The sequence below is a fragment of the Hemibagrus wyckioides genome, linkage group LG19, assembly GCF_019097595.1.
Source record: "Hemibagrus wyckioides isolate EC202008001 linkage group LG19, SWU_Hwy_1.0, whole genome shotgun sequence".
NCBI lineage: Eukaryota > Metazoa > Chordata > Actinopteri > Siluriformes > Bagridae > Hemibagrus > Hemibagrus wyckioides.
The window spans coordinates 15,026,995-15,054,163 of record NC_080728.1 but is presented as its reverse complement, the minus strand read 5'-3'; the positions used below and the strand labels follow the sequence as shown (position 1 = coordinate 15,054,163).

Sequence of the window (27,169 nt, the reverse complement as noted above, 5' to 3'; positions counted from 1 at the left end):
GGAATAAGACCAGAAGGAACCAACATTATTTGTGCCAGTACAGATTTTCAGGGCTGATGGACAAACACATTTATCCCACATTATTTTGTTTGCTGGATTTATTAAAGACTATCCTGAGACCTGAACTGAATTTACTGAATTTATACTGTATTCCATAGATTGAACAACCTTCTTACAGTATTTATGAGGATCCAGTAGAAACTGGTTACTTATGACTGTGGAGTGACTTGAATGAATGTTCAATCCAGTACAATTTTGTTTGTATAATGCTTTTAAAAAATTCTGTATTTAATCCTAAAGAGCAAGCCTGAGGCAATGGTGGCAATGAAAAACTCCCTGAGACGATATGAGGAAGAAAGGTTGAGAGACTCAACAGGGAACCCATCCTTATCTGGGTGACATCGGAGAGTGTGATTATAAATAATGTCCTTTCTACCACTGTATATAGTCAAGCAGAGGTGTGTAACCAGGGGTAGCTAGCTGGCTAAATTAATAGAAAATTAATTAGTTAAATTAATAAATTAATTAAAAGTAACTAATAAGACAAGGTAACAAGCTTCTCTGTTCTGATCTGCATCTGTGTGATGCTGTACTGGAAATGTGGGGGTGGGGCTTTGGCTGTAGTACTTTCAGATCCGATGATGGTGTATGTATGGTATGTGAGAAGGCTCTGAAAGTCAATTAATGTCAGTTACTATTACAGGATTGTCCGGGTGACTTATGTAGCAGCTCATAAAATCCTTGTTATACAAAAACGATATATTATACATTTTAGACACTAGCTTCTGTACATAAATTTAGCTACTTTAAGATAGGGGAAGTCATTCATGTAGCCAGACAGACAGACAGACAGACAGACAGACAGACAGACAGACAGACAGACAGACAGACAGATAGATAGATAGATAGATAGATAGATAGATAGATAGATAGATAGATAGATAGATAGATAGATAGATACTTTGTTCATCCCAAAGGGAAATTCACAACTGTCTGTCTGTCTGTCTATTTATTTATTTATTTATTTATTTATTTATTTATTTATTTATTTATTTATTTATTTATTTATTTGTGTCTGTCTGTCTGTCTGTTTATTTATTTATTTGTTAGTCTGCCTGTCTGTCTGTCTATTTATTTGTTTGTTTGTCTGTCTGACTGTCTGTCTGTCATTTATTTATTTATTTGTTTGTTTCTCTGTCTGTCTGTCTGTCTGTCTGTCTGTCTGTCTGTCTGTTTGTTTGTTTGTTTGTTTATTTATTTATTTATTTATTTATTTATTTATTTGTCTGTCTGTTAATTTATTTATTTGTCTGAATGTATGTTTGTCTGTCTGTCTCTTTATTTATTTGTTTGTTTGTCTGTCTCTCTGTCTATTTATTTATTTATGGTATACACTACTTAATTTACTGACCTACAGATAGACAACACAGGGTCTTGTACCATTCGTTTCCTTTGAAATCCCCAAAGGAAGGAAGTCGAGTGCAGCTGCTTCAATGCTGCCACCAACAGCAAAAGTGAGAAAAACTAAAGCGTACAGTATATTTGGAAACTGTAGCTTTATTACGAGATATATCTTTATTCATGAATGGTTAGAAACCTATTTTAAGGATGTAAGGACTGAAACAGAGTGGCTTTGGAAGAAGGTGCATTTATGGATGGAGTTAATACTTGGCATGAGAAGCTCATTAGACTTTTACTGCGGAGTGTAAAGACTCTCATCACATGGAGGAAGTCAGGAGCAGAGAAGGGAATTTAGTCTCTCTCTCTCTCTCTCTCTCTCTCTCACACTCTCTCATTGTCTCACTCTCATTCTCTCTGTGTGAGTGTGTGTAAGATAGCGACTGAAGATTATTTATGATGCTTTACTCCCAAACCAACTTCTAATCCACTGATGCAGTGGAAAAAATGAAAGCATTTAAAAGAAATGAGTCTTTAGGATCTATAGGGTCTAGGGTTGTGTGAGGTTTTGTGTTGGTGTGTGTGTGTGCGCGTGTGTGCACGCTTGTGTTTTATGCATGCTCAACAGTTTATCTGTGGGTTATTTGGAAGTCAATAAACTCTTCAAGTATGTGCGTGTGGGAAAACAAGCATGCCAGCACATCTCATCTACATCTCGTTTCAATCTCAGCCAAACGTTTTACACACTGCTGCCACCTACTGAGATTATTGTGTCTTTACCAAGTTTCTCAAGTGTTTGACGTTTGCTTTCATGGCACATAAATGTACAACTGACTGGTTTCTCCAGACAATTTCTTTTACATTTTTGCTCATGCAGGCATTTCTGATATTACCAAGTGTGCAGTTAACCTTTTTTTTTTTTTTTTTTTTGAAAACTCCTTATTTTATTTGACTATTTATTATTTGTTAAATCTATCTACTATAGAAGTAATGTTCAAGTTGATGGATAACAGTATCGGTTATTAACTGTAACGGGGGGGGTTGCTTAGCCAGAGGTCAGAAGGGTAGCAGCTGAGGGAGGGGATGTGGTAGCTTAGTGGTCACGGTATCGGATTACTGATCGGATGGTTGTAAGTTCAAATCCCAGGTCCATCAAGTCCCCACTGCTGGGCACCTGAGCAAAGCCCTTAACCCTCGATTGCTCAATTGTATATAAATAAGATAAAATGCAAGTCGCCCTGGATAAGGGTGTCTGTGAAAGAACTGAAGAAGTAAACAGAAGAAGGCTATTCTTAAGCCGGCTGGTGTGACAGTATAAACAGTTCATGATTTGCTACAAATAGTCCTTGATGATGCCTCTTTACTTGTGGATTTCTGTAGATGCTGGGAGCTGGACACTGAGATACGTTGATGATTTTCCTATAAGTGTTAATGCAGAGATTGGATTATATGCTGTTAATTCTTTACTGGATTATATACTTTAAAAGGATGAATTGATCTCTTCATTGGGTCAAGGTACATATTCAGACTAATATTTAGCTATAGAAAATCATATATTTGGGCAATTGTAGTGTGACATGATGTAAAAATGTGCAACAACATGTTGTAGGAATGTGTAATCAACAACAGAGTGGTATGATGCAGCTTGGCTTAAGGCAAAAGTTACTGTTTCCATCCCTCAATTATCATTTTTCCAATAACTGTTTTATTCCTCTTATACCAAGGCCAATAATTAAATTTCTATATGCTAAAAAAATTACCATGGTATACATTTCTTACTCCATTTATAGTTCTTTTTATTGATGTTGTCATGTATGTAAAAACATTCTCTACCAGTCTCTCTTTTTCTCTGGAAGTTAATGTAATGCTAGCTAGCTACCTGTTTGTACCTGTAATGTGTCCCAGTGCTGAACTGGAATCTCTGGGACTAGACTGTTGGCCAATGGAAATCAGTCAAACATTCTGGTGCTTTATGACTGTCTATGACTGTAAGTCAGGAAGGTGAATGTAGGTGAAATACATGAATGGTGTGTGTTAGTGCACACCTTGTCTCTAAGCTACAAGAATCAAGAATAGGTATACATTTAGATTGATATATATTAAGAATTTTTACCGGTGTGTGTTTCAGCTACAGTCGTTCTTTAAAGACAGCCTGGATCCTTCAGGAGCTCTTCAGCCTTTTGAACTCATGAAGCAGGTCATCAGTGAGGTTCTAACAGCTGCTGTTTCAACCACAGATGACCCCAGCTCTCCACCCAGGTCACACACACACACACACACACACATTTCAACACTATAATATAGAGATACATCAAGTCATGTTAAAAATCTTTTTTTTCCCTCTTAGGTGTTTACTGTGTTTTCAACTGATGACCTTCACATTGCATTTCAATGCATCTGGGCATCCTGTAGTGGTTAAGGTATGACTGAAAACCTGCCTCTTATCTGTGAACTCTTAATAAATACCACATATCATTGTATCACTGTTCATATTGTAGGAGATAACAGTAGCTATACAATAAATATTAAAATCATCAGCTAATTTTAATGATCAGCAAACTATAATGAAACATTGGTAGATCAGCTAACTGCAGTTATATACACTCAGATATCAGCAAATTATAGTTATCTGCGTTCATATAGCAGTTGATTGTAGTTATTCTAGTCGTGTACATTTCTAAAGGAAGTACTTCCTCAGTTAAGGACTTTTTAATGCATCTTACACACAAATCATATATACATAAAGATAATTCAGGTGAAATGTTACCTTGAAAGCAAAACGTGTTTAATACTCAGATGAAAATAGTACTCTATACTGTATTTACCTATATTTACTTGTTATTGGTAAACTAGTTTACCTTTCAAGCAAACATTTCTACCAGAACTGGGGATTTTTATCAAGAATTGCTACAAATACTAGCTGACTAGCTTGACAAAGCTAAAAGCTAAACCAAAGTATAGATCCACATTCGGCAAAGGAATAGCGTGCCCAAAATAAGATCTATGATTTTGAAAGAGCTAGCCAGAGCCCAGATTTAAATCCCACTATAAATCTGTGAGGTGACCTGAAGCTGGCGATTGTTCGGGTGATGCGCCAACAATTTGATGGATCTAGAATGTATTTGCAAAAAAGAGTGGAAAAATTGTCAAGATGGGGCAGTCTGTGATCCAAAAAGACAGAATAAAAATATCAAGTAAAAAGGTGCTTCAACAAAGTATTAGTTTAGGGGTGTGTCCACTTATGCAACCAAATTATTTATTTATTTATTTATTTATTTATTTATTTATTTATTTATTTATTTATTTATTTATATTATACATAATTTATACATTTTTATTTTTTAATTATTTATGTTTTGTAATTTATTTTTAGTTTTTCATTAACAAAAAACCCCAGGAATTTTAAGAGCAGTGTGCAGACCTTTTATATCCATTACACCTTTTATATCCATTAAAGCATTTAAATCTGCTTTTGCATGACAGAAAGTCTAGCACCTTTATCTCGTTCCTGGATGTTTCTAGACTTGTTAAAAGGCTTCACTTTATTGCACCCTCTGTTTACAACTGCTACCATTATCAATGAAGACTAGATGGCAGCAAAGACTCACATTCGTTCCCTGCAGCTGTTCAATTCATTTCCTACGGTCTTCCTCTCAGGTGCAGACTGACCTGCACTTTGACGGAATAAAAGATCCAGTCTTTGATGGCCAGATCACCAAAGAGTATATATTAGAAGATATGCTGAAGCTCCTTTTCCCAGCATGCAGCCGTGAGGACGGATCTCCTGAGAGTACTCAGGACACGGCGCAAATCAAGGTAGAATGTGACTGATGGTAAAAGTCTCAGCTTGTTTTCCAGTTAATTCTAAAGCACATTATTCAGTAACTGCAATAAAACAAATAGACACTATAATATAGTGATCACGATAAGTATGAACCTAATAATGTTTTCTTTACCATTTTAACCCTATGAACTAACCCTTTTTATGTTTTATATATTTTTTAAAATAAAACCTAGAGATGATGGAAACCATATAAAAATATTTCCTGCATTTTTAGATATATTAGTTGCATTATTACTGAAAAGCAATTTATAATATTCAATTGGCGTTTAAGGCAGAGTTTCCTGAAAAGCATGCAGGCTGGGTGAGAAAGTGTTTACAGTGATGCTTGCTCTACCATTTCATTTAAAAAAAAAAAAAAAAAAAAAAAAAAAAAAATATATATATATATATATATATATATATATATATATATATATAACAATAAATAAATTAAAAAATAATTAGATTTTTTGTAAATTAAAGAAATTATAAAAATAAGTAAAAATAATATGTGGATTTCTTATGCCATAAATTCTGTAAACATTTATAGATTCTAACAGTAATAATATAATATAATATAATATAATATAATATAATATAATATAATATAATATAATATAATATAATATAATATAATATAATATAATATTTAAAAGTAATAAGTTAATAATAAGTGTGTATGTGTGTGTGTTTATTTTTTATTTTTCTTTAATGAACAGTGGGTGTTTTGTGTATAAATTTCACTTTTGTTTATCATTTGTTCTGATGATTTCTTTATTAAAAAAATAAATAAATAGATTTTTGTAAATAAATTATAAATTAAAAAATAAGTAAATATTTTGATATGTGATTTCCTTATGCTATAAATTCTGTGAACATTTATAAATTCTAATAATATAATATAATATAATATAATATAATATAATATAATATAATATAATATAATATAATATAATATAATATAATATAATATAATATAATATTTAAAAGTAATAAGTTAATAATAAGTGTGTGTGTGTGTGTTTATTTTTATTTTATTTTATTTTTTAATGCACAGTGGGTGTTTGTATAGATTTCATTTTTATTTTTCATTTCTTCTGACGATTTCTTTATAAAAATGTTGTTTGGTTTTAGAGTTACATCATTTAGCCCCTTGATGCCTTGAGCAGGTCCAGATTTATTCCTCACTTGTGTGACTACATATTTTTCCTATTATTTCTGTAGTTATTGAATATCTTACTCCAAACATAAGCCTGGTGTTAACAGGGTTGACATTTCATGTAGGACGGTTTCAATTTTCTTGCTAGTATTTCATTTATCATTGAAGTGCATCAGTAAACAGCAGTATCAGGGTAAAAGCAGTGTATATGTGACGGCTTGGCTCTATTTCTCTTTACAGTACAGTGAGTGTGACCAGGAGAGCAGTTTGTGCTTAACAGCAGATAAAATACAGTTTCTGCATCAGTTTCATCAGCAGCTCAAGAGATCTGGCAGCTTTCATCTGGTAAGTGACCATCAGTGAATCTTAGAGAAGAGAAATAAATCAAAGAGAAGAGAAATAAAACTTTTACATCGTAATTAAGGTTTCAGTATTTGATCCTGATAATTCTTGTTTGTTATTTTTGCTTCGTTAGTTTTTGACGGTATTAAGACCGTGTGTGTGTGTGTATGTGTGTGTTTCTATATATGTGTGTGTGTGTGTGCGCATATGTGTGCATGCCTTGGCAGCTCTACCCTAGATCATCTCATTTCTCTGCTATCCAGCATGATATATTTCAAAGCTTCCCTGCTGCAGAGGATTCTGGGAAGGCACAAGGTCTCTCAGCCCTGCTACAACAACTCAGCTTGTCCCCCACACAGAGGTAACACACACACACACACATACGCACACACACACACACACACACACACACAAACAAATTTACTGGGTTTCTTTTATACTTTCTATTCTAATCTATTTAAATAGACCCCTTTCATAAATATTAAAATAGATACTAAAACATTCTTGCATAAAACTTTTAATATATATGTTTAAACAATTAACAAGATGTTTCTGAAGCCATTTATTGTGCAAATAAACCTGCAAACCATGCATGTTTCTGCAGTTTGATCAATCACCACTTTCTGACCAGTTGGATTTGACAACTCAACAGTACTGTGGTTTCAAAGCAAATAACTAGTTTTCTAGTTTTCTACAGAATCTGAGTATGAAGTATGTGAAGCATAGCATTTTTGACCACACAAAAATCAAACATGTAAATAATTATTAAGCTCAAAACTCAAAAGCGATTCCAGAGACACAAAAAATTCCAAGCATCCTCTTTTAACTCTTATTCTTAATATATCTGTTATATTATAGAACAAAAAAAAAAAAATTCAGAGAGGCTCCACTCCTGCTGCCCTGCACATATAAACCGTTTTCATGTGCACATGCCGTTTGAAGCTGATTCTACAGTCAGCTCCATATGGTAGATTGAGAGAAAGAATGGATAGAGTTTGGTTCGTTCAACCGCTAAGTGCTGCTCTCAGATTCGTAACAGACAGGAAAAGCTTCATACTGCCAGACCGGACCAAAGCGATTACAGAACTGGCTCTGTTTCTGCTCCCACTGGGCATGTTGTTAAGAGTGACTGAAGGGGAGATTTTCCCATTTATGTTAAGCGGCGGTTGAATTTGGGCTGGACAGAGCACAACACCATTACACAACAATGCAGCATCCCAGAGGAACTTTACAAAACTGCGAAACCAATCCTGAAACGGTTCTTATAACATCTGGGCCTTTTCAGCCCAACAAATTTGGCCCGCTTTTGTGTATGTGTGTGTATGCATGTGTGTGTGTGTGTGTGCACGTGTAATAGTAAAATGTGACGGAAGTAATAAAACCACTAAATTTATTGTTACTGGAATATTTGGTGGTGCTTTTATGGTCAGTTTTATGGGAATAATATGGAAAGGTGATAGACAGCATCCATTGACATTTTTCTCACAGCACTGACGATCCAGACAGGCCTGAGAAGTGGGATTCACAGCCACCAGAATCAGGTAATCACTGCTCACATTTCTGTAGTTACTGGGGTTATTTAAGTTTCGTATAACTGATAGTTTTGCCCCATAGGGAGGTGTGTTGAACCCCATCTCCGTCAGCTTTATACCGATCCTCCTCTGGTTCTAACGCCGCTCTTCAACCCCTGGGTAAAGGAGTATAGAGCTGAGGTACCGTTTGACGTAGTCACTATACGGATCAGGCCGGAACCTGTGAGCTCAAAGTGCCACGTTCACCTGGACGAACATCGCGGCCCCAGGTATGACCGGATCCTGGCATTTTATTTACTTTTCTTTCCACACACAAATATCATTACTTATGATTATCATAAGCCTGTAACCTGAATACATCTTATATATTATATGTCTATGCATATTAATAACACAATGCTGTTAACACCTTGTTTCTGATCGTTCAGTTCTATAGCAACAATTTACACAGAAACCTGTGGATTAAATAATGAATTAATATTAAAAAAATGCATTTTTATTATATTTATTATTATTTTTATGTATTTATTTTAATCTAAAGAGAAGAAAGGGAGTGTTGAAAGCATGAAAGTGATGTATTAAAAAAAACTCTAACAAACGAATAAAAAAATCTTGAGTTAACAAAATAAAAATAACTGAAGGGCAATTGTTTTGGTATAAGAGGAATAAAACACTTCAGCATGTGCTGTCTTAGGATAATACTGAAGAACACCACCTGGACATTCTTTCTTTCTTTCTTTCTTTCTTTCTTTCTTTCTTTCTTTCTTTCTTTCTTTCTTTCTTTCTTTCTTTTATTGTATAAGCACACACCCTGTCACCATGTTTAATCAGACATATTTGTGTTTGTATCAATATTAATAATTTTTCCTGAATATTTTGAATTCATATTGTCACAAATATTTGTATATTTGATTTATTTTTATTTTATTTTATTTTATTTTATTTTATTTTATTTTATTTTATAAATGAATTTAGGAACTCATCATTAGAACAATGAACAATGAGCGTTCAGGGTTCCAGCTCTTCTTCACTAATCACCCTCTCTCCTCTGATGTGTCTGCTCACAGCCCCATTGCCCTTTGAGTGATTTATTAGATTAATTTCTGGTTCTGCTTTTCCCAGGATTATTTTGTCTTCAGTAATTCAACTTAAGCACCTATGTAACCGGACTCTAAATATAGAAAACGTTTTTCCATATAATTATGAGTGTATCTGTTCATTTTAATATCTCAGTGATCTTTTAGGGCTTAAATACCTGTGGCTCACTGAAATACATGCTTACAAAAAAATGTTATGCATAAATTTTTATTACTTATCCAGACAACTGCACAGAGGCTTCCATTGTAAGTAAGTGTGTTTTGAGTCAAGTTGTGGCAGAGGAAGATCAGTTTGACAAAAAATGAAAAAATAAAACCAGCAGAATGTTTCTGTCAATTACATGAATTCCTTTTAATAAAGGCCACATGTGCTGGACTCAGAAATTCTGTCTTTATTTGAACATGGATATTAGTTTGTCTTTTGACCTGACCCTGCTTTGTAATCTACTATAATCTTACTTGTCCTGGCACAGAGAAAATAGTCTTCAGTGTGTGTGTGTGTGTGTGTGTGTGTGTGTGTGAGAGAGAGAGAGAGATTAGTCACGGTCAGTTTCTTAGAACTTGTTGTTTTCCCCAGAACGGCGAACTACCCTCTCGGCCTGGGCAACAGCCGCATCAACATTCTGTTGCTGGACGAGTCAGGGGAGGAGCCTGTCGTCATGACGATATACACTCTGCACATATTCCGGGAGAGCCGGCCCAGCCTGCCGATGTTTGACGAGTATGTGATGTGCGGCTTCATACAGGTACAAAGTCTCACACAGACATTCATTTTTTCCACCAGAAACTACAAAGACACTTTTATCATAGAGACTACCTGTTAGCGCCAGTTATTAGAGTTTATCAGAGTTAACCCATCACCTTCTCCCAAGATCTGTGTGTGGGTCTGGAATAACATTCATCAATCTTATAGCTATAATCTTTTCCTATTAGTTAATTACTAAATTATTCATAGTATCCCAAACCTGATGTCCATCCCATAGAGAGTAGACTGAACTACATATTTATACTGCGGAATTGAGGAAATTGGTACCAGTTCATCCGAAATGGTGAGATTTAAGCTAATGCTACTCCCTAAGGCTCAATTTTGGCACCTGGAATCTTGATGTTCAGTCTACTGATGCATACTTTTGATACAGCTATCTTTACCATCTTTCTCCATCTGTACACTCGCTCCTTTTTTTCATCCCCTGCTTTCTTCCTCTTTCATCCGAGCCGTGGTTGTGGCTGTTCAGGTTTCAGTGCAAGCTGATAGGTCTGATCGAGGTCTCAGTGATCGGGTGGATCAGAGTGTGTGTCTGTGTTACACTTCTCCACAGCGTATAACCGTGTCTGACAGCGTGGCAGTGTGTATTGACAGATCAGTCACATTAGATCGGGTCTAAAGCAAATTTGGCAGGAGAACACACACACACACACACATGTGAGAGAGAGAGAGAGAGAGAGAGAGATGAGAGCGGAGAAGGGAAATATTTGAGCACGGTTGTATAAATAGTGTCAAACAAATCTTCTTGATTAATCCATGTTCTAACTCTGGATGTCTTATGGATTTGCAGCGTAGGAATCTGAATGAAATAAATGATGATTGGATTTATTTTTTTAACTGTAGTAAAATTAATCAAGCAGGACTGCTGGTCACGGTTATGTTATCCCTGAACTACATGAATAAAGCTACGTCACTTTCAACTCAAGATATTAGATATTACGTAGTTGTTTATTCTTTATATAGTATTTTGTTATTAAAGCGTATTATGTCATTCTTTTGACTTGAATTGCTAACAGTTTTTGTAAATTTCTCAACATATCTAAGCAGAATGATGACCGTCTTTATAAATCATCGAGTATTTGTGATTCTTCAGCAATTATTCTAAAAAGCTTGGTATGCACTCCTAACAAGTAAAATGTTATATGCAGTTATTGATGCTTCATAAACATTTTCAGAATTCCATACTGTCATACTGAACAATATAAGGCAAGAACATTTATAATATATTCAGATTTACTCATCATTAATAACTTGCAGGAATCGAACTACAGACATTAGTAGACATAAAAATGGCAATGTTGTGTAGAACACGACTGCATAGAAACCCCCATAATAACAAGATGTAATCTGGTCATATTTTATCAATAGTATGTATGTTTATAATTGATGAAGGAATGTTTGTATCTTATTGGAGTGCTTATAATACTTTATGTTATAAGGTTATGTCTGCCATTGAATCCTGACCCACAGTGAATCTTAGAATACCAAAAGTTTACAAAGATTTGCAGTTATAAACCCACACGTGTTACCAGAAGAGTCAGTTAGGCATGAAACATTAAGCAGATCAGAATGTGGATTAATTGAAACAGTGTGAGTTGAGGTCTTCTGGATTGTAGTTTTATACTGGGACAAGCAGTTGCGTTTTTCACTTTACGTCTCCATCTTTCTCTCACTTTAAATGTCTCTCTCTCTCTCTCTCTCTCTCTCTCTTCACTGGAATGGAATCTCAGTGCTGTTCTGCATTATTTGGCAGCTCTTCAGGCAATAAGTCCCTATTTAGAGGCGTGCATTCCTGGACACAACTGCAGTTAACCTTGTTTGTGTTCTCACTTAGACTCCTGGAGTGTTACAATTAAGGATGTGTGAGTGGTAAAGGCAGGATGAAGCTGATCTCGAAGTCCGTTTATACCGTATACTCAGTACAATCCCTTTTTTGCTCCGCTATCCTCTTGTGTTGAATATTACAGGAAGACAGACAAAATCAGAGAGAATCTTTTGCACATACTGACGTCATTATCGTGCTGTTTCATGTACCGACAGACATTAAACACGTGAAGCATTTTCCTAGCATGGGTCAATGTCAGGAACAGTTTATTTTATTAGGTTTGCATGCTGTGTGCATGTTTGAACCATGCTTCGTTACTGAAGACAAACTGTGAAGTGAAGTATGCAATCAACTGGTGCTTCATTTTCATCTGATCTAACGTACACCAGACATGAGCAATACACTCTTTTTGTATCTACACTTGCCAGTGCTAGCTCAAGTGGGTAAGGCTATGGGATGTTGAGCAGAAGGTTTGGGTTCAAGCCCCAGCACCACAGAACTGTGAAGCTTCCATGTTAGGACCTGGAGCGAGGCCCTTAACCCTCTCTGTTCCAGGGGCACTGTATCATACCTGCCCTTGTGCTCTGACCACAACTTACAGAGATGGGATATGTGGAGAAAAGTATTCCGCTGTGCCTTAATGTATGTGTGGCAATAATAAAGCCTTCTTCTTCTTTGTATAAATGTAAAGATGTAAAGATCTGTATAAACAGTGTACAGATATATAGACCTTCATTCTAGATTAACATAGGCGGCTTTGGATTTGTTTCTATCTGGTAGTAGAGCTAAACATATTTTCGGTAGTCGACAAAACCATCTCAAGCTTATAAAAAAAGCAATACCACTCAAACCAACAGAGTCATTTCCCAGCACAAGTATCCCAACACCAAGTAGTAAAATTGTTGGTTAGATGAAAGATCCAAGAATACTAATGGAAATGGTAATTAAAAAGTAAGGATTTACTCAGCAGTTTGCAGACCAACATCAAGCTCACAGAATGAGGTTTAGCCGCTTCACATTCAGTGAACAGCAGTCAGAACAGTTAGAAAGACAGCTCAGTAGGACTAGGAAACAAAGCTACGTGGAAAAAAGACCAAACACCAAATGAGGCTACACATCCCAGGTAGTGGTCTGGCTATTCGAAGGAAGGTACAGAAAGAGTAATGTAATAGTGTAAGAGTGTAATGAGTGTAAACTTTTGGATTGACATCAAGTTGATTTGATTTTTATTCGACTCTTCGTCTGTCCATCCATCCAGCTGTGTGATCCTGCTTGACGCAATATCTCAACAACTAGTGGTTGAACCTTTATAAATTTGTCATTTAGCAAGTAGATGAACTGATGTGAATTAGGTATTGATCCAGTCCCTGCTGCTTGAAGTAACGTATCCCAGTCAACATCACTGGTGTGGCTTCAGTTTGATTGAAAAGACGTTTTTGTTAAATTTTGATAAATAAATTCTGTTAACAGTTAAGTTGTCTTTATTTGTCACAAATATGTTACTGTACAGTGAAATTCTTTCTTTGCATATCATACCCTCAGAGGGTTGGAGTCAGTCCACCTCGCCCCTGGGGCAAGGTGGGTTGAGGGCTTTGCTCAAGGGCCCGGCGGTGGCAGCTTGGCAGTGCTGGGGCTTAAATCCTGATCTTCTGCTCAACAACCCAGAGCCTTGAGCTACCACCGCCCTAAAAGCTCCTTTGCCACGTTTGAGGCAAACAGTGTTCATCTTTGGTGCTGCAGTGGACAATCATTCATCTTCAGAGTTGTAGGCTTTGATCCTGAGTTCTAGTAGCAGTCTGTGTGGAATTTCTCATGTTCTCCCTGTGTTTCTCCATGGGTTTTCTTTAGGTTCTTCCCTCTCCAAAAAACACTCAGGTTGACAAATAAGCTATACACCCTATACACAGTTGAATTAATGCAAGATTCTCTGTGTGTGTGTACGGGATGAATACTCCTACTTTGCACCAGGATTTCTTGGGAAATCTGTTGCATCACTGACTAAGATACATCGATATGGAAAAAACTAAAAGATGATCATCTATGGTTCTTCTCACTCTACAGTACATGCTTGTCTTGTCACGACTCCATTTAAACTGAGTCCACTGTAAAACTCTGACAGACAAAATTGCTTTTGGGAAGAAAAGATGGGTTTTTTTTGCACGTTTTGTATATTTTTTCTTTTTGATGCGCATCCATAGGCCAAGATATGTGAAGGGATGAGGGTCTTCAGGGAATACACGAAGACATGAAGATGAATCCTTTCCTCCTGTCCTGTGTTAGTTTTTTACTCTGATTGCATATTGTGTATTTCCAGCTGTGCTACAGACATCCTTAACCTACTATCCAAACACACAATCCTTTTGTAATCTGTTTGCTGCCAGATTTTAGCAGTACCTAAAGACATTAAAACAGGACTTGAACCGTGATAAAATATTAGTAAACACAGGTGCCAAGGTGGTGGAACTGAGGAATTCTTTTGAAGCCAAATCTTGTCGACCTTCTCGTCCTCTCTCACTCCACCTCTCCTCCTCTGATCCCACAATAAGTCTGCCATCGCAGGCTTCCATCAAAGCCGCACAGCAGGAAACAAACATCCCATAGCCTAACCCTATGGTCCATATGTGATAGGACTAACCAGCATTGTCGTTAGCCTCCAGCAGCTGTGAGAATCTCATTGCCCCATTTAGAAGCTGAAAGCTTTCCCATCTCTGATTCTTTTGAGTGCAGCCAGATCCCACGTATGGTGTAGTCATTAGTCAAACGACCCTCACTTCCCCAACCTTTTCCCTCATCTGTGCAGTCTATAATGAGAGAGGAAACTATTGTGTATCAGCTTGGCACCGTGAAGACCCAGATGAGGTCCTGTTATATCAATAGAACCACGTCGCCAAAACTTATACAACTCATCATGGCCTCCAAGATGTAATGGTCCATTAGGACTTGGGATTTTCTCTGCATGGCAGTTGACATATGCTTGATGTGCTGACAAACGGCTCACTTTTCAAACCTGGTTTGTTTGACCCCAACTGCAAGGACAGGGAGGAGAAGAAGAGACAAGGACAAGAGTTTCATGTTACCATCTAGCAAACTGGAATATTATCCAGACATCCCCCTTGCTCACATGGTTCGATTTCCAGCACATGATGAAGCGCTGACTAGTACATGGCGAACATGGCAACCACAAAGCAAACACTGCAGTATCTCAGTGTTCCCCGTCCAAAAAATTTCCAAAACAAAATCTCCATGTGATCTTTCTCATTAGAGTCTGTCAACACTCAAGTTTGTCAAATCAACAATTTTTAAAATCATCCACAGACAATCCCTGACATTAACATTGTAGACTCTGCATTTTATTATTTCAATTAAATTTCTATTTGAATAGCAATTTTAACAACAGTCTGGATATAGATTTAGTTGTATAGTGCCTGATTCAAAATCAGTCCAAAAGTAATATTGATGCAGGAAAATGTTCATGTATTCAGTGTTGGGTTACGCACATACTTAAGTCACTTTTCTCTCCCCTGCATGTTGCTCACAACTCCTGAATAGAAATGCTTGAGATGTTCTCCAGAAATCTCTGTGATCATGTTATATGTTTCTTTAAACTTAGGAAAAAAATCAAGGAATAGAAAATGCAGACTGAAATATGTAACATAAAAGCAAATAAAAAATAAATAAATAAATAAAAAAGTCAAACATGATTTGTGATTGAGAAGATGGTAGACTTCCAAAAAATCATCTGTTAGGAGGCTACTGTCTAACCATTTTATTGTTGAATGATTATTTCTTATTGTTATTATAACAATAAATGATTCAAATACGGTATAAATGGATTCCATTCTCATTATACGACGACTTAAAGAATAGCACTTGATCCAGCATATACTAATGTATGTATTGTAATGCAGGTACAAGATATTGAGCCTTAGTGAACATTTGGGAGAACTGGGATAAGTTGTTTTAAGTGAATGTAACTGAATTGTTGTGAGAAATGGCAATTAATGAAAAGGAAACCCATCCTCTTCTGGTGGACAGTAGTTTATGTAGCAGGTGTATAATTCATTACATTTTACAGGTATAGAAGTGGAAAGACAGTACTAAGATAAGATAAGATAAGATAAGATAAGATAAGAGACTGCTTCAGATTACAAGAGAAATAAATATAAATTAAATATAAATTATATAATCTATATATACAAAACATATTCAAAAGTACAAAAAATGTGCTAGGGAACTAGAACATAACTAGAACATAACTAGGGATCTAGAATATAACTAGAACATAACTACAGAACTAGAACATAACTGGAAGATATCTAGGGAACTAGAACATAACTGGAAGATATCTAGGGAACTGGAACATAACTAGGGAACTAGGACATAACTAGAACATAACTACAGAACTAGAACATAACTGGAAGATATCTAGGGAACTGGAACATAACTAGGGAACTAGGACATAACTAGAAAATAACTACAGAACTAGAACATAACTAGAAGATATCTAGGGAACTGGAACATAACTAGGGAACTAGGACATAACTAGAACATAACTACAGAACTAGAACATAACTGGAAGATATCTAGGGAACTAGAACATAACTGGAAGATATCTAGGGAACTGGAACATAACTAGGGAACTAGGACATAACTAGAAAATAACTACAGAACTAGAACATAACTAGAAGATATCTAGGGATCTAGAACATAACTGGAAGATATCTAGGGAACTAGAACATAACTAGGGAACTAGGACATAACTAGAACATAACTACGGAACTAAAACATAACTACAGAACTAGAACATAACTAGAAGATATCTAGGGAATTAGAACATAACTAGAAGATATCTAGGGAACTAGAACATAACTGGAAGATATCTAGGGAACTAGAACATAACTAGGGAACTAGGACATAACTAGAATATAACTACGGAACTAAAACATAACTACAGAACTAGAACATAACTAGAAGATATCTAGGGAATTAGAACATAACTAGGGAACTAGAACATAACTAGGGAACTAGAACATAACTAGAACATATCACATCATGTGCACATAATAAGATATTGCACATGGTATTATATTAATGGACAATGTAATTATTGTGAAATTTTGATACTGTCACTGTTCTTTTGGTCAGTTCTGCTCCCTAATGAAAGGGGAGGAGTTATAGAGTTTGATGGCCTACTAGTATGTTGAATGGATAAACCGATTGCACATAATCACAGAGCACATAAACTCTTCTCTTATTCTCCTCATCTCCTTCACTTTCCTGCATCCATGGGTCAGTGAGATGCCCAGACTGGGTTCGTTTAGATGGGGAGGGGAGAATTCGGACCACCAGGGGCCCCCTAAAAACACTAAGTCCATTCACCCCAGTGTTCTTTGAAGTGTTCTCATGTGTCTGGGAGCCTGGCCGAGGAAATTGTCAGGCTAATGGGGAAAGCTTGCTGGATGTTGGGGGCAATTTAATTTTTTATTTTTTTTTTTTTTATCAAATAAGCTGAACAAGCCTGGTGAACAAGCATGCAAGCTCTTCTCACTCTAAACACATATATATGCGTTCATATATTCCAAACACCTTTATATATCCATATAGATGTTAATGTGATTAACAAGTCTTCAGCTTGCAGGACTCCAACCCCACCCCCAGTGCTCTCACCCCTTGCACAAACACCCCCAGATGCTCTCGCTGTGTTAATGCCTTTACCCTATGGAGACATTAGTGCATATGGAGTAGAGTGTGTAAGCAGAAGTGGAGGAGTGTGTGAGTGTAAACGTATAATAAACCACCTCCTCTGGGATGCATAGAACAAACTCAGCACCTGCTATGGGCTGTATGGTAAATCACTCACTCATTTTGAGTTATTATGCAATGACATGATAAGCTACTGCGCCAAAACAACTCATTACATACTGGAGTGAGGCCTTTCTATGTGTTTGCGTGTGCATGTGTGAGAGAGTATGGTTACTGTGTGTGGGGATATAGTGTGTGTGTCTGTTTATATGGCTTTTGTGTGTGTGCGTGTATGTATATATATATATATATATATATATATATATATGTATATATATATATATATATATATATATATATATATATATATATATATAGTGTCTATTAGTGGTTATCGTGTGTGTGTGTGTGTGTGTGTGTGGCTACTGTGTTTGGGGACTATAGTGTGTGTCTATGTTTGTGTGGCTTTTGCATTTGTTTATATATGCATGTGGTTATTGTCTGTGTGTGTGGTTATCGTGGGTGTTGTTATACAGTTTGTATGGTTATCGTGTGTGTGGTTACTGTGTGTGAGGACATAGTGCTTGTCTGTGTTTGTGTGGCTTTTGTGTGTGTGTGTGTGTGTACAGTATGTGTGTGATTATTGTTTGTGTGTGTGTGGTTATTGTCCGTGTTGTTATTATGTTTGTTATAGTTTGTATGGTTACTGTGTGTATATGTGTGTATGTGCGTATATCAGTACAGTGATGGGGAGTAAAGCGCTCACTTCCTCACTTTACTGGGAGGATTTAAACCGTCTCAGTGAAGTCCTCTCTGTGAAGCTTTGAAGTGTGGCAGCTGGGAATTCCTCTTCAGCCGGTGATGAAAAAGACTGCTGTGTGCCTCTCATGGTGCTAACGCTGCCGCTGATGCTCCCTCAACAACACTCCCTTACAAACATTCCTTCTGTTCTCCTCAGTTTAGAGAGCCAGCACCAGAAAAGAGGCATCCATAGTGTTGTCTTCACTGAAATTTGATGCTGTGTGTTATTTACACACGGCCATTTATACACAGCTGTGATGTATATAAGCTATATATATAAGCTGTGTCCCAAATAACGTACTACTCACTATACACTATGCACTACTCTAATGCCTCGTGTTTGAATTTGTGTATGAAGGGTAATATCGTCTTAAATACACTCATAGTATTTTACTAACAGGAAGTATAAGCCCTTTTCCCCGTCGATGGCAAATGATGTGAAGTGCATGTGATTCGACACTGCATTAGTATTAACAGAATATAAAATATATTGAAAAATAAGTATTGAAAAATCCCCCATGTTAATCCCCCCATTACTTGCATCTTTACATTTTATAAACATTATGCAAAATTCTCACTTTTTCTTTACTGATCTTGGGCTTTTTTTTTTTTTTTAACTTTCTATTATTTTCTATTCTAAATAAACATTTCCTCACAGAAATCTTAGCAAGATATCAACTACACACATTTTGTACTCTGTTTATATGGCGTGTTTGTCACTCAAGTGCCTTATTATGCAGATTATAGAAAATATCATCAACACCTATAGACCAATCACAGTCAAGTATGCAGCTGTGCGTATTGTAAGAAGCAATATTCAGCTGATTTGCTAGCGGGCTACAGGAGACACTAGCCTTAACAGTGGTTTTCGTCTGTTCTGCACCTCATTCAGCTGCAGCTCTGGTTAATCACATGATCATTAGCTTGCGAGAAAAACATTACACTGTGTCATGCTCTGGCTTTTCAGGACTGGAATTTCTCACCTCATCTCCTTAAATGTGTTTCTGTTATAAAAGTACAACTTTATTTGGTGAATTTTCCGTCTTTTTTTCTTCAGGTTCAGACAGGTGTCGATGGACGCAAGTTTAGTAATATGATTAATGTGGGTGGAGAAACTGGCATGTGGTCTCTCTTTCTTTCTCTCTCTCTCTCTCTCTCTCTCTGTCTCACATGCACATACACCTACACACACACTCCTCTCTTAAACACATGACTGCCTTCTGTGTTTCACATCCCAAATGGAAAAGGACAGAATACACAGGATGAAAGGGTGAAGGATGGTCAAGCAGAAGAGCAAGAGAAATGAGCACACTAACTACAACTTGTTCTTGTCTCACTCACCTCACACACACACACACACACACACACACACACACACTCCAAAAAATCTAATTTGCTCCCATTTTGTTGTTCATGTTCAGCATTGAATGCCTTTGTCATGTCACACTGCACAGCGGTGTTTAATGGCTCAAATGAAAGTAAACACTCAGAGCTTAGTATAGGTTTTATAACTATCTAGCCTGTGAGGAGGAAATATATTCATAGTAACGTACTAAAACCCCCAAAAGCAGTTTTAATACACATGTTTATACCTTTATTGGTGATATCACGGAGTTTGCATGTTCTCCCCGTGCCTGTGTGGGTTTTCTCCGGGTACTCCGGTTTCCTCCCACAGTCCAAAAACATGTACATTAGGTGGATTGGTAATTCAAAATTGCCCATAGGAGTGAGTGTGAGTGTGTGTGGTTGTCTGTCTATATGTGTGGCCCTGTGATGGACTGGCGACCTGTCCAGGGTGTACCCCTGCCTTTCGCCCTATGTGCACTGGGATAGGCTCCAGCAGACCCCCGTGACCCTAATTAGGAATAAGCGGGTATAGACAATGGATGGATGGATGGATGGTGAACCTGCTCTCTGAGACACTCATAAGCACTAAAATTTGAAGGTGTTTATCTTCAACCACTAAATTCTGTGTAAGGTTATCCAAGAGAGGGAAAAACACACATCTCACACTGAAAGCCAACAGAGTCCTGACTCATATTATATTAGACCTGTGACTGTAAAAATATTTATTTGTTTTTACCGATTGAAAGTGTCCCATAAGTCGACTTCCATTCTAGCAACAGAATGAAACTGGTATACTGTAGTATACTGGTAAAAACAAACGTTTAAAGAGAAAGAAAATAGGATCTTAGTAAGGCTTTACGCCAATATGAGCAGCCAGAATACCTTCAATGAACTATGGATAAGTTTCTGCAGCTGTACTGGTGGAACTAACACCATTTTTCCAAAAGACTCTTCCATAATTGTTGTGCTGAGGATGTCGTAATGTCACATGTCACCCAAAAATCTCTCATTAGGTGTTCAGTTGATTCACGGAAGGACATCATTAGTGTATCATTTACATCCTGTCATCCCCTGAGCATGTGTGAACTGAAATAAGGGCGGAGCCATCCTCATAGTGACCGCACCCATTAGTGTTTCACCACCGGATGAAGGCATCAATCAGGAGAACTTTGTAATGATTTGCAAGGACATGTGGAGAGCAAGCATGTCTGCAAAACTAAACAAACGTCCCCTAACAGTATAACAGAGCTACCAGAGTTTCATTTATTTTTTCCAGTTTTAAATAAACACTCTGGTGTGGTTCTCTGTTCTGTCAGGATAGTGTATTGTGTATTGTTGGGGGATTGTGAGCTGGGCCACGTGATCTGGGGCTCAGTGTTTGAAGTCTATCAGATGTGATCTGTGCGTGAGCCGGGGGTCAATGTGAGAAGGAGAACAAGAGCGGAAAACATGAAAAAGATGTTCGCCTTCTATGAAGCCTTGACAAATTGTTTCTTCCTGCAGAGCTAACATTTTTTATTTTATTATTATTATTTTAGTTCACAAACTGAAGTTTGGGACATTCTAAATTCCCACTCTTTAATATAGGAAATGTTTGTGTACTCTTATGATGGGATTTTTTTATAGCAACAAGACATTTAGTGTGTTTGGCTTACAAAATGGTGCATGTTAAAAATAATAAAAGTTAATCATCTTCCATTCTAGACTCTTAACATCATGTCTAAAGACTGGCATTTATTGTCATTGCCTTCCTTTATATCAAAATTTCATTTTTATTTTCATGGGATTTATTTATTTATTTTTTGTAGATAGTGTGAGTGTAAAATAGTTAAATATTTTTTTTACTGAAGTGTATATGCAGTTATTTTGTGCATATATACATTAATTATACATTAGTTCTAAACTCTATGAGTGAAAGCAGTGGATCATTATCATTTGCAGACTTTAGGAAGACTTGGTGGTGGTGGTGGTGGTAGTGTTAGTGGTGGTTTCAGACATGATAATGTTGGTGGTGGTGGTGGTGGTGGACTTTGTGGTGCTGCTGTTTTTGATAATACTGCTGTTGCTGTTGGTGGTGTTGGGGGTGCTGTTGTTGGCAGTGTTGGTGGAACTGATGCTCGTGTTGTTGTTGATGCTGGTGGTGTTGGTGATAGTAGTGATGCTACTGGTCATGCTGCTGGTAATGCTGTTGGTGGTGGTGCTGCAACTGTTGTTGATGATGTTGGTGTTTGTGCTGGTGGTTGCTGTTATTAGTGTTGGTGGGAGGTTGTTATTGATGATTCTGGTGGTGGTACTAGTCCTGCTGCTGGTGTTGCTGATGATAATGCTAGTGGTGCTGTAGCTGTTGTTGATGGTGGTGGTGTTTGTGGTTGTTGTTATTGGTGGTGCTGTGGCTGTTGTTGATGGTGGTGGTGTTTGTGGTTGCTGTTATTGGTGGTGCTGTGGCTGTTGTTGATGGTGGTGGTGTTTGTGGTTGCTGTTATTGGTGGTGCTGTGGCTGTTGTTGATGGTGGTGGTGTTTGCGGTTGTTGTTATTGGTGGTGCTGTGGCTGTTGTTGATGGTGGTGGTGTTTGTGGTTGCTGTTATTGGTGGTGCTGTGGCTGTTGTTGATGGTGGTGGTGTTTGCGGTTGCTGTTATTGGTGGTGCTGTATTGTTGACGGTGTTATTGTGATTGTTTTCCTGGGCTACTTTACATCCTTTCCAGCCATGTGCATACTTTTCTGTGAACATCTTCTTACAATCTGGTGGCTCTGTGTGTCTGGAGTCCAGTCCATGCCAGGTCTAGAACTGGAGAACAAGCTGGCACGTTTTACACATCTGGAATCAGTGCAGAGAGCTGTAGCTGTAGGGAATGAGGAGGGAGAGGTTCTTTTATTCAACTACACACATCCTCATGCTAACCTCGGAGTCCACTCTGGTGGCTTTGTAAACACTGCTGGAGGGGTGTGTATAAATGGAAACAGGTAATGGTCCGGCTACTGGATCTGCAATTTCTGTGTAGTAGAAATAGATGAGATTTAGAAATGTGATGTTTAGAAATTCATTACCAGACCAAAGCCAGAATATTTACAGTAGTGCAGTTTTCAGATTCGTGTGTGTGTGTGTGTGTGTTTTTGGATATGAAATCAATACATTAGGCAATTCTGTGGTCTGGCTCTTGTTTAATCTCCGGGTCTGAATTAATCATCCCTCCCATATCAGATTCATCCAAAATATTTCTGGGTTTTTTGTAATCCCAACCCATGTACATACAGGATCTAGAAATATTTCATCGGACGTAAAATGTTTTTTGTTCTGTCAGTTGTTTTTTCTCTCTCAGTGACTATTTCAAGGTATCGCGGGGCTGTCAAATTTAATTCCGTATTTTCTTGAAATGTTTGGATTTGTATATCAACAACAAACAAATTGTCCACTTTAAAAGCTAAGATAATCGCGAGGATGCCAAAGCATAATTTTGGAATAAACTTTTTTTCAGATTTTGTAGAGGAAAAATTAAATATAATTAGTCGGTAGTGGTTTACACTGCAAAGTAAATAAATAAATAAATTAATTAATTAATTAATTAAAAATAAATACTAAAATAAAATAAAAATAAAAACATTTTCTCTGTTGTTTGTTTTCTCTTTTGGGAAAAATAGTTTAGATAAACTAAGAGTGCATCAATTAACAGGGTCATTTGGCCAAAACTTTTCAGAGACTTACATTTCAGTAGATGTTAGTGTCCAAAGGTACACACAAATTTGTTCTTTGCATATTCAAATAGTAATAATTAATTTAATCGATAATTTTACCTTAGTAAAGTATTCCCATGCTATTTCTGCTGTGATACAAGAAGAACACTTTTGATATAGGACAAGAATCAACTTTGGGGATGTTTTATTTCTTTGTATGCAGCAAATAATTTACAGTGATTCAGAATGATCAGGCAAAACTTTACATTTCTTTGTATAAAGTGTTTCAGGATGGGGAGTGGAAATCTAAACACACTTTCCTGCACATGGATACTGTATATACGTCTAGATATTGTGTACATTTGTGAATGCGTCTCTGTTGAGTGTAATAAGGTCCTCAGTCTTAATCTGGTACCCACATTGTCTAACGCAACTCAACAGAGACATGATGACATAATTAGCAGATCTCTGAAGCAATCAGGTCACATCCTATTGACACAGAGCAACCTTCGTTCTGCCAGGAATTCCATGGAGAACATAAGCTGGAGTGATCTCAGTCCTCATCAACACAGCTGTGCTACAGCGAGGAAACAAGACTCTGTCATTAGTTCTCCGGTCTGTCATCAACTGAGAACTAATGATTTTGTAGAAAAAAGAAGAAAAAAAATGGCTCGGATGATGTCATGTAAGTTCTCTCATGTAAAGAACTGCAGGTGGTTACAGATTGGATGTGGCACAAGTTTGAGTCCTGTGTGATAAGTGTGCTTATTTTGGGCTCAGCAGCTTAGTCGTGGTGTAGATCCTCTCTATCCTGCATGTCCCTGAGAATCTCACAAAGCATTCCAGAGTGACAAATGTTTGCTTTCATGTCCTTCAACTACAGAGAGTGTACTAGAGTGCACCCGTGTGTGTGTGTGTGTGTATGTGTGTGTGTGTGTGTGTGCGTGTGTACGTGTGTGTGTGTGTGATTTTATAACACAACATGGTTGAATGCTAAAATCTGTTTCATCAGAAGGTGTTGATTAATTTTCTGTAACAGCAGCTCTAATGATAGTGTCACTGGTTCGTCTATATTAATGCGTTATTGTTTCTAATATAATACACTGTTGTTTCTACAGTATGTTGTTGCCATGTAATCTAAATATAGTCCTATTTGGATTAAAGAGTTTTTTTTTTTAAAGTAAAATATTTAAGTGCTTATAGGGTGAAGCTTTCTGAAATCTAGATATTTATTTATCATTTCTGGAAGGAATGTCCAGTGTCAGGGCTGTGTCATTGTCAGTATGTTTTTTTGTCATGGGAGAGTTTTTGTCTAAATAACTTCAAGAAAGGACAAAAAGAGACTGGTGAGAGAATAGGAGTTTGGTAGGAGTAATCTGCTATAATGTAAACAATACCAGGGCCCAGCTTGTCTCATGGATGTATCCAGTCACTCAGCTATTCATCTATAGACCCGTCCATTTATAGACCCGTCCATCCGTCCATCCATCCATCCATCCATCCATCCATCCATCCATCCATCCAACACATACAAGTTTTTGTTAGTGAAATCTTTTCTCAAAGCAGGACCTGGTTATCAAACTGGATTTATCATGGATCTGAGAACGTATTCTAATATCTAAAACTCCTTTTTGCACCATCCGTCCATGCATCCGTCCACGCATCCGTCCATCCATCCATCCATCCATCCAACATACAAAGGTTTCAGTAACTAAAACTCTATTTGTACTATAAGTATACTCTATCTATCTATCTATCTATCTATCTATCTATCTATCTATCTATCTATCTATCTATCTATCTATCTATCTATCTGTCTGTCTGTCTGTCTGTCTGTCTGTCTATCTATCTATCTATCTATCTATCTATCTATCTATCTATCTATCTATCTATCTATCTATCTATCTATCTATCTATCTATCTATCTATCTATCTATCTATCTATCTATCTATCTAGCCATCCATCCACCCATCCATCCATCCATCAACCGCTTTATTATTACTGCAGCTAGACTTTTGTTCTGGTTTTCTCTCACCTTTGCCTTACACACATAGCCTGTACTAATGGTCTGTGTAATAAACTTACACTGTAGGTCACATTCCTCCTTTTTTGCTGTGTTCCTTTAGTCATCCCTCACTCCTTCACTGCTTTCCTCTGAGTGCTGTAGTTATGCTGTAATTATCTATGTGTCAGTGAATGTGTGTAAACAAGTGATCCAGACAGGCCTGCATTGTTTTCTTCCTACTTCCATATGTCTCCTTAGAGTTTAAACTGTCAGTGATTTCTCTCAGCCTCCTCGAAGAGAAATCCAAGTAGGAGAGACCACCTCTAACAACACTTGACCTTAACAATACTCCCATCTCAGTGGTATGAGGATGTCTGATTGTATCCATGTGTGCTTTGTGTCTTAAAGCCTCTTATGTATATAATATATAATATATATTTATATTTATATATGTATATATATATATATATATATATATATATATATATATATATATATATATATATATATATATATAAAGTGGTAAAGAGATATTTTTCTATATGTATATGTAGCTTAGGGGTTAAGGTGTTGGAATACTACTTGGAAGGATGCCAGTTTGATTCCCAGGTCCACCCAGCTGCTGCTGCTACTGGGCCCCTGAGCAAGGCCCTTAACCCTCAGTTGTAAAAATAAGGGTAAATTGTGTGTGTGTCCTTTTAAATGAAATTATATCTAAACCCCCCCAAATAAAGAAATCCCCCTTGCCTCCAAAAAAATCCCCCCAACAGTTAGTTCTCATGATCACTTATGTAATAGCATCCATAAATAGTTTCCTGGTTTCCTGATATTGAAGACTCTTTCTAAAAATGGGGTGACCACATTACTGGGTTACATAATTCATCTCCAAGGGGTGGACATGGACCAGAGTAAAGTTTGAGCTGTCACCAACTGGCCTGTGTCCACGACTGTGCAATGGTTCTTGGGATTAATATATGGTAGTTACCCCCTCCGACCTCCCTACTGCACGAGAATCTCCGGTGTATCGTAGGCCCAAGCACTACCATGGCTCCTATCCTCATGTAGTCTGACCCTAAAATGCTAATGCTAATGGTTTTTTTTTGTTTTTTTAAAAAATCGGTTTATATACAATGTCCACCGTACCTGCAAGTTTGTTTGTTTTTTTACCAAAGAAATTATAATGTATTGTTTATAATAAATGAATCAACACTTACAGAGAAAAATCATAATTTCATATTGTTTATGTTTTTCTGATAAGAGAAACAACTATAAAGAGAACGGGCAAAACAGCTGTTAGAAATAATCATATAAAGAATAAAGTTTTTTTTTCATCAGAGTAACTGTTTTGCATTTCCTCATCATTTAAAACTATTTTCCCATCAAGAAAAAAAATTGGCAAAACTAATTACGTCCTGAAGGATTTTTTCCAAAATAATTGCACTCGCTCATGTTTGAAGAAACCTGATTGCTTATATCTTCGAAAAATCCACTGTCTTTGTTGATAAAACATAAAAATACAAAAGTGCCAAAGGTCTGGAACACTGAAACCCTGCCAGGAAGATCTTGTTGTCTAAAAATCCTGTGTTTTCCAAACAGGAAAAGGCTGAGTAGTGTTATTCTCTCCAGGAAAGGCTTCAGCAATTATTAATAATGAGGTG

At 36.9% G+C, this 27,169-nt stretch overlaps 1 protein-coding gene across 1 annotated transcript in view; it reads left to right on the top strand.

Moving 5' to 3' along the window:
• cped1 (cadherin-like and PC-esterase domain containing 1) overlaps positions 1 to 27,169 on the top strand; it is a 65,430-nt gene that overhangs the window by 22,226 nt on the left and 16,035 nt on the right. The window contains exons 7-14 of the mRNA XM_058417725.1: positions 3,527 to 3,657; positions 3,746 to 3,818; positions 5,056 to 5,214; positions 6,621 to 6,725; positions 6,950 to 7,083; positions 8,211 to 8,263; positions 8,337 to 8,523; positions 9,929 to 10,097. Coding sequence (XP_058273708.1) covers positions 3,527 to 3,657; positions 3,746 to 3,818; positions 5,056 to 5,214; positions 6,621 to 6,725; positions 6,950 to 7,083; positions 8,211 to 8,263; positions 8,337 to 8,523; positions 9,929 to 10,097 — 1,011 coding nt within the window. The remainder of the gene's footprint in view (positions 1 to 3,526; positions 3,658 to 3,745; positions 3,819 to 5,055; positions 5,215 to 6,620; positions 6,726 to 6,949; positions 7,084 to 8,210; positions 8,264 to 8,336; positions 8,524 to 9,928; positions 10,098 to 27,169) is intronic.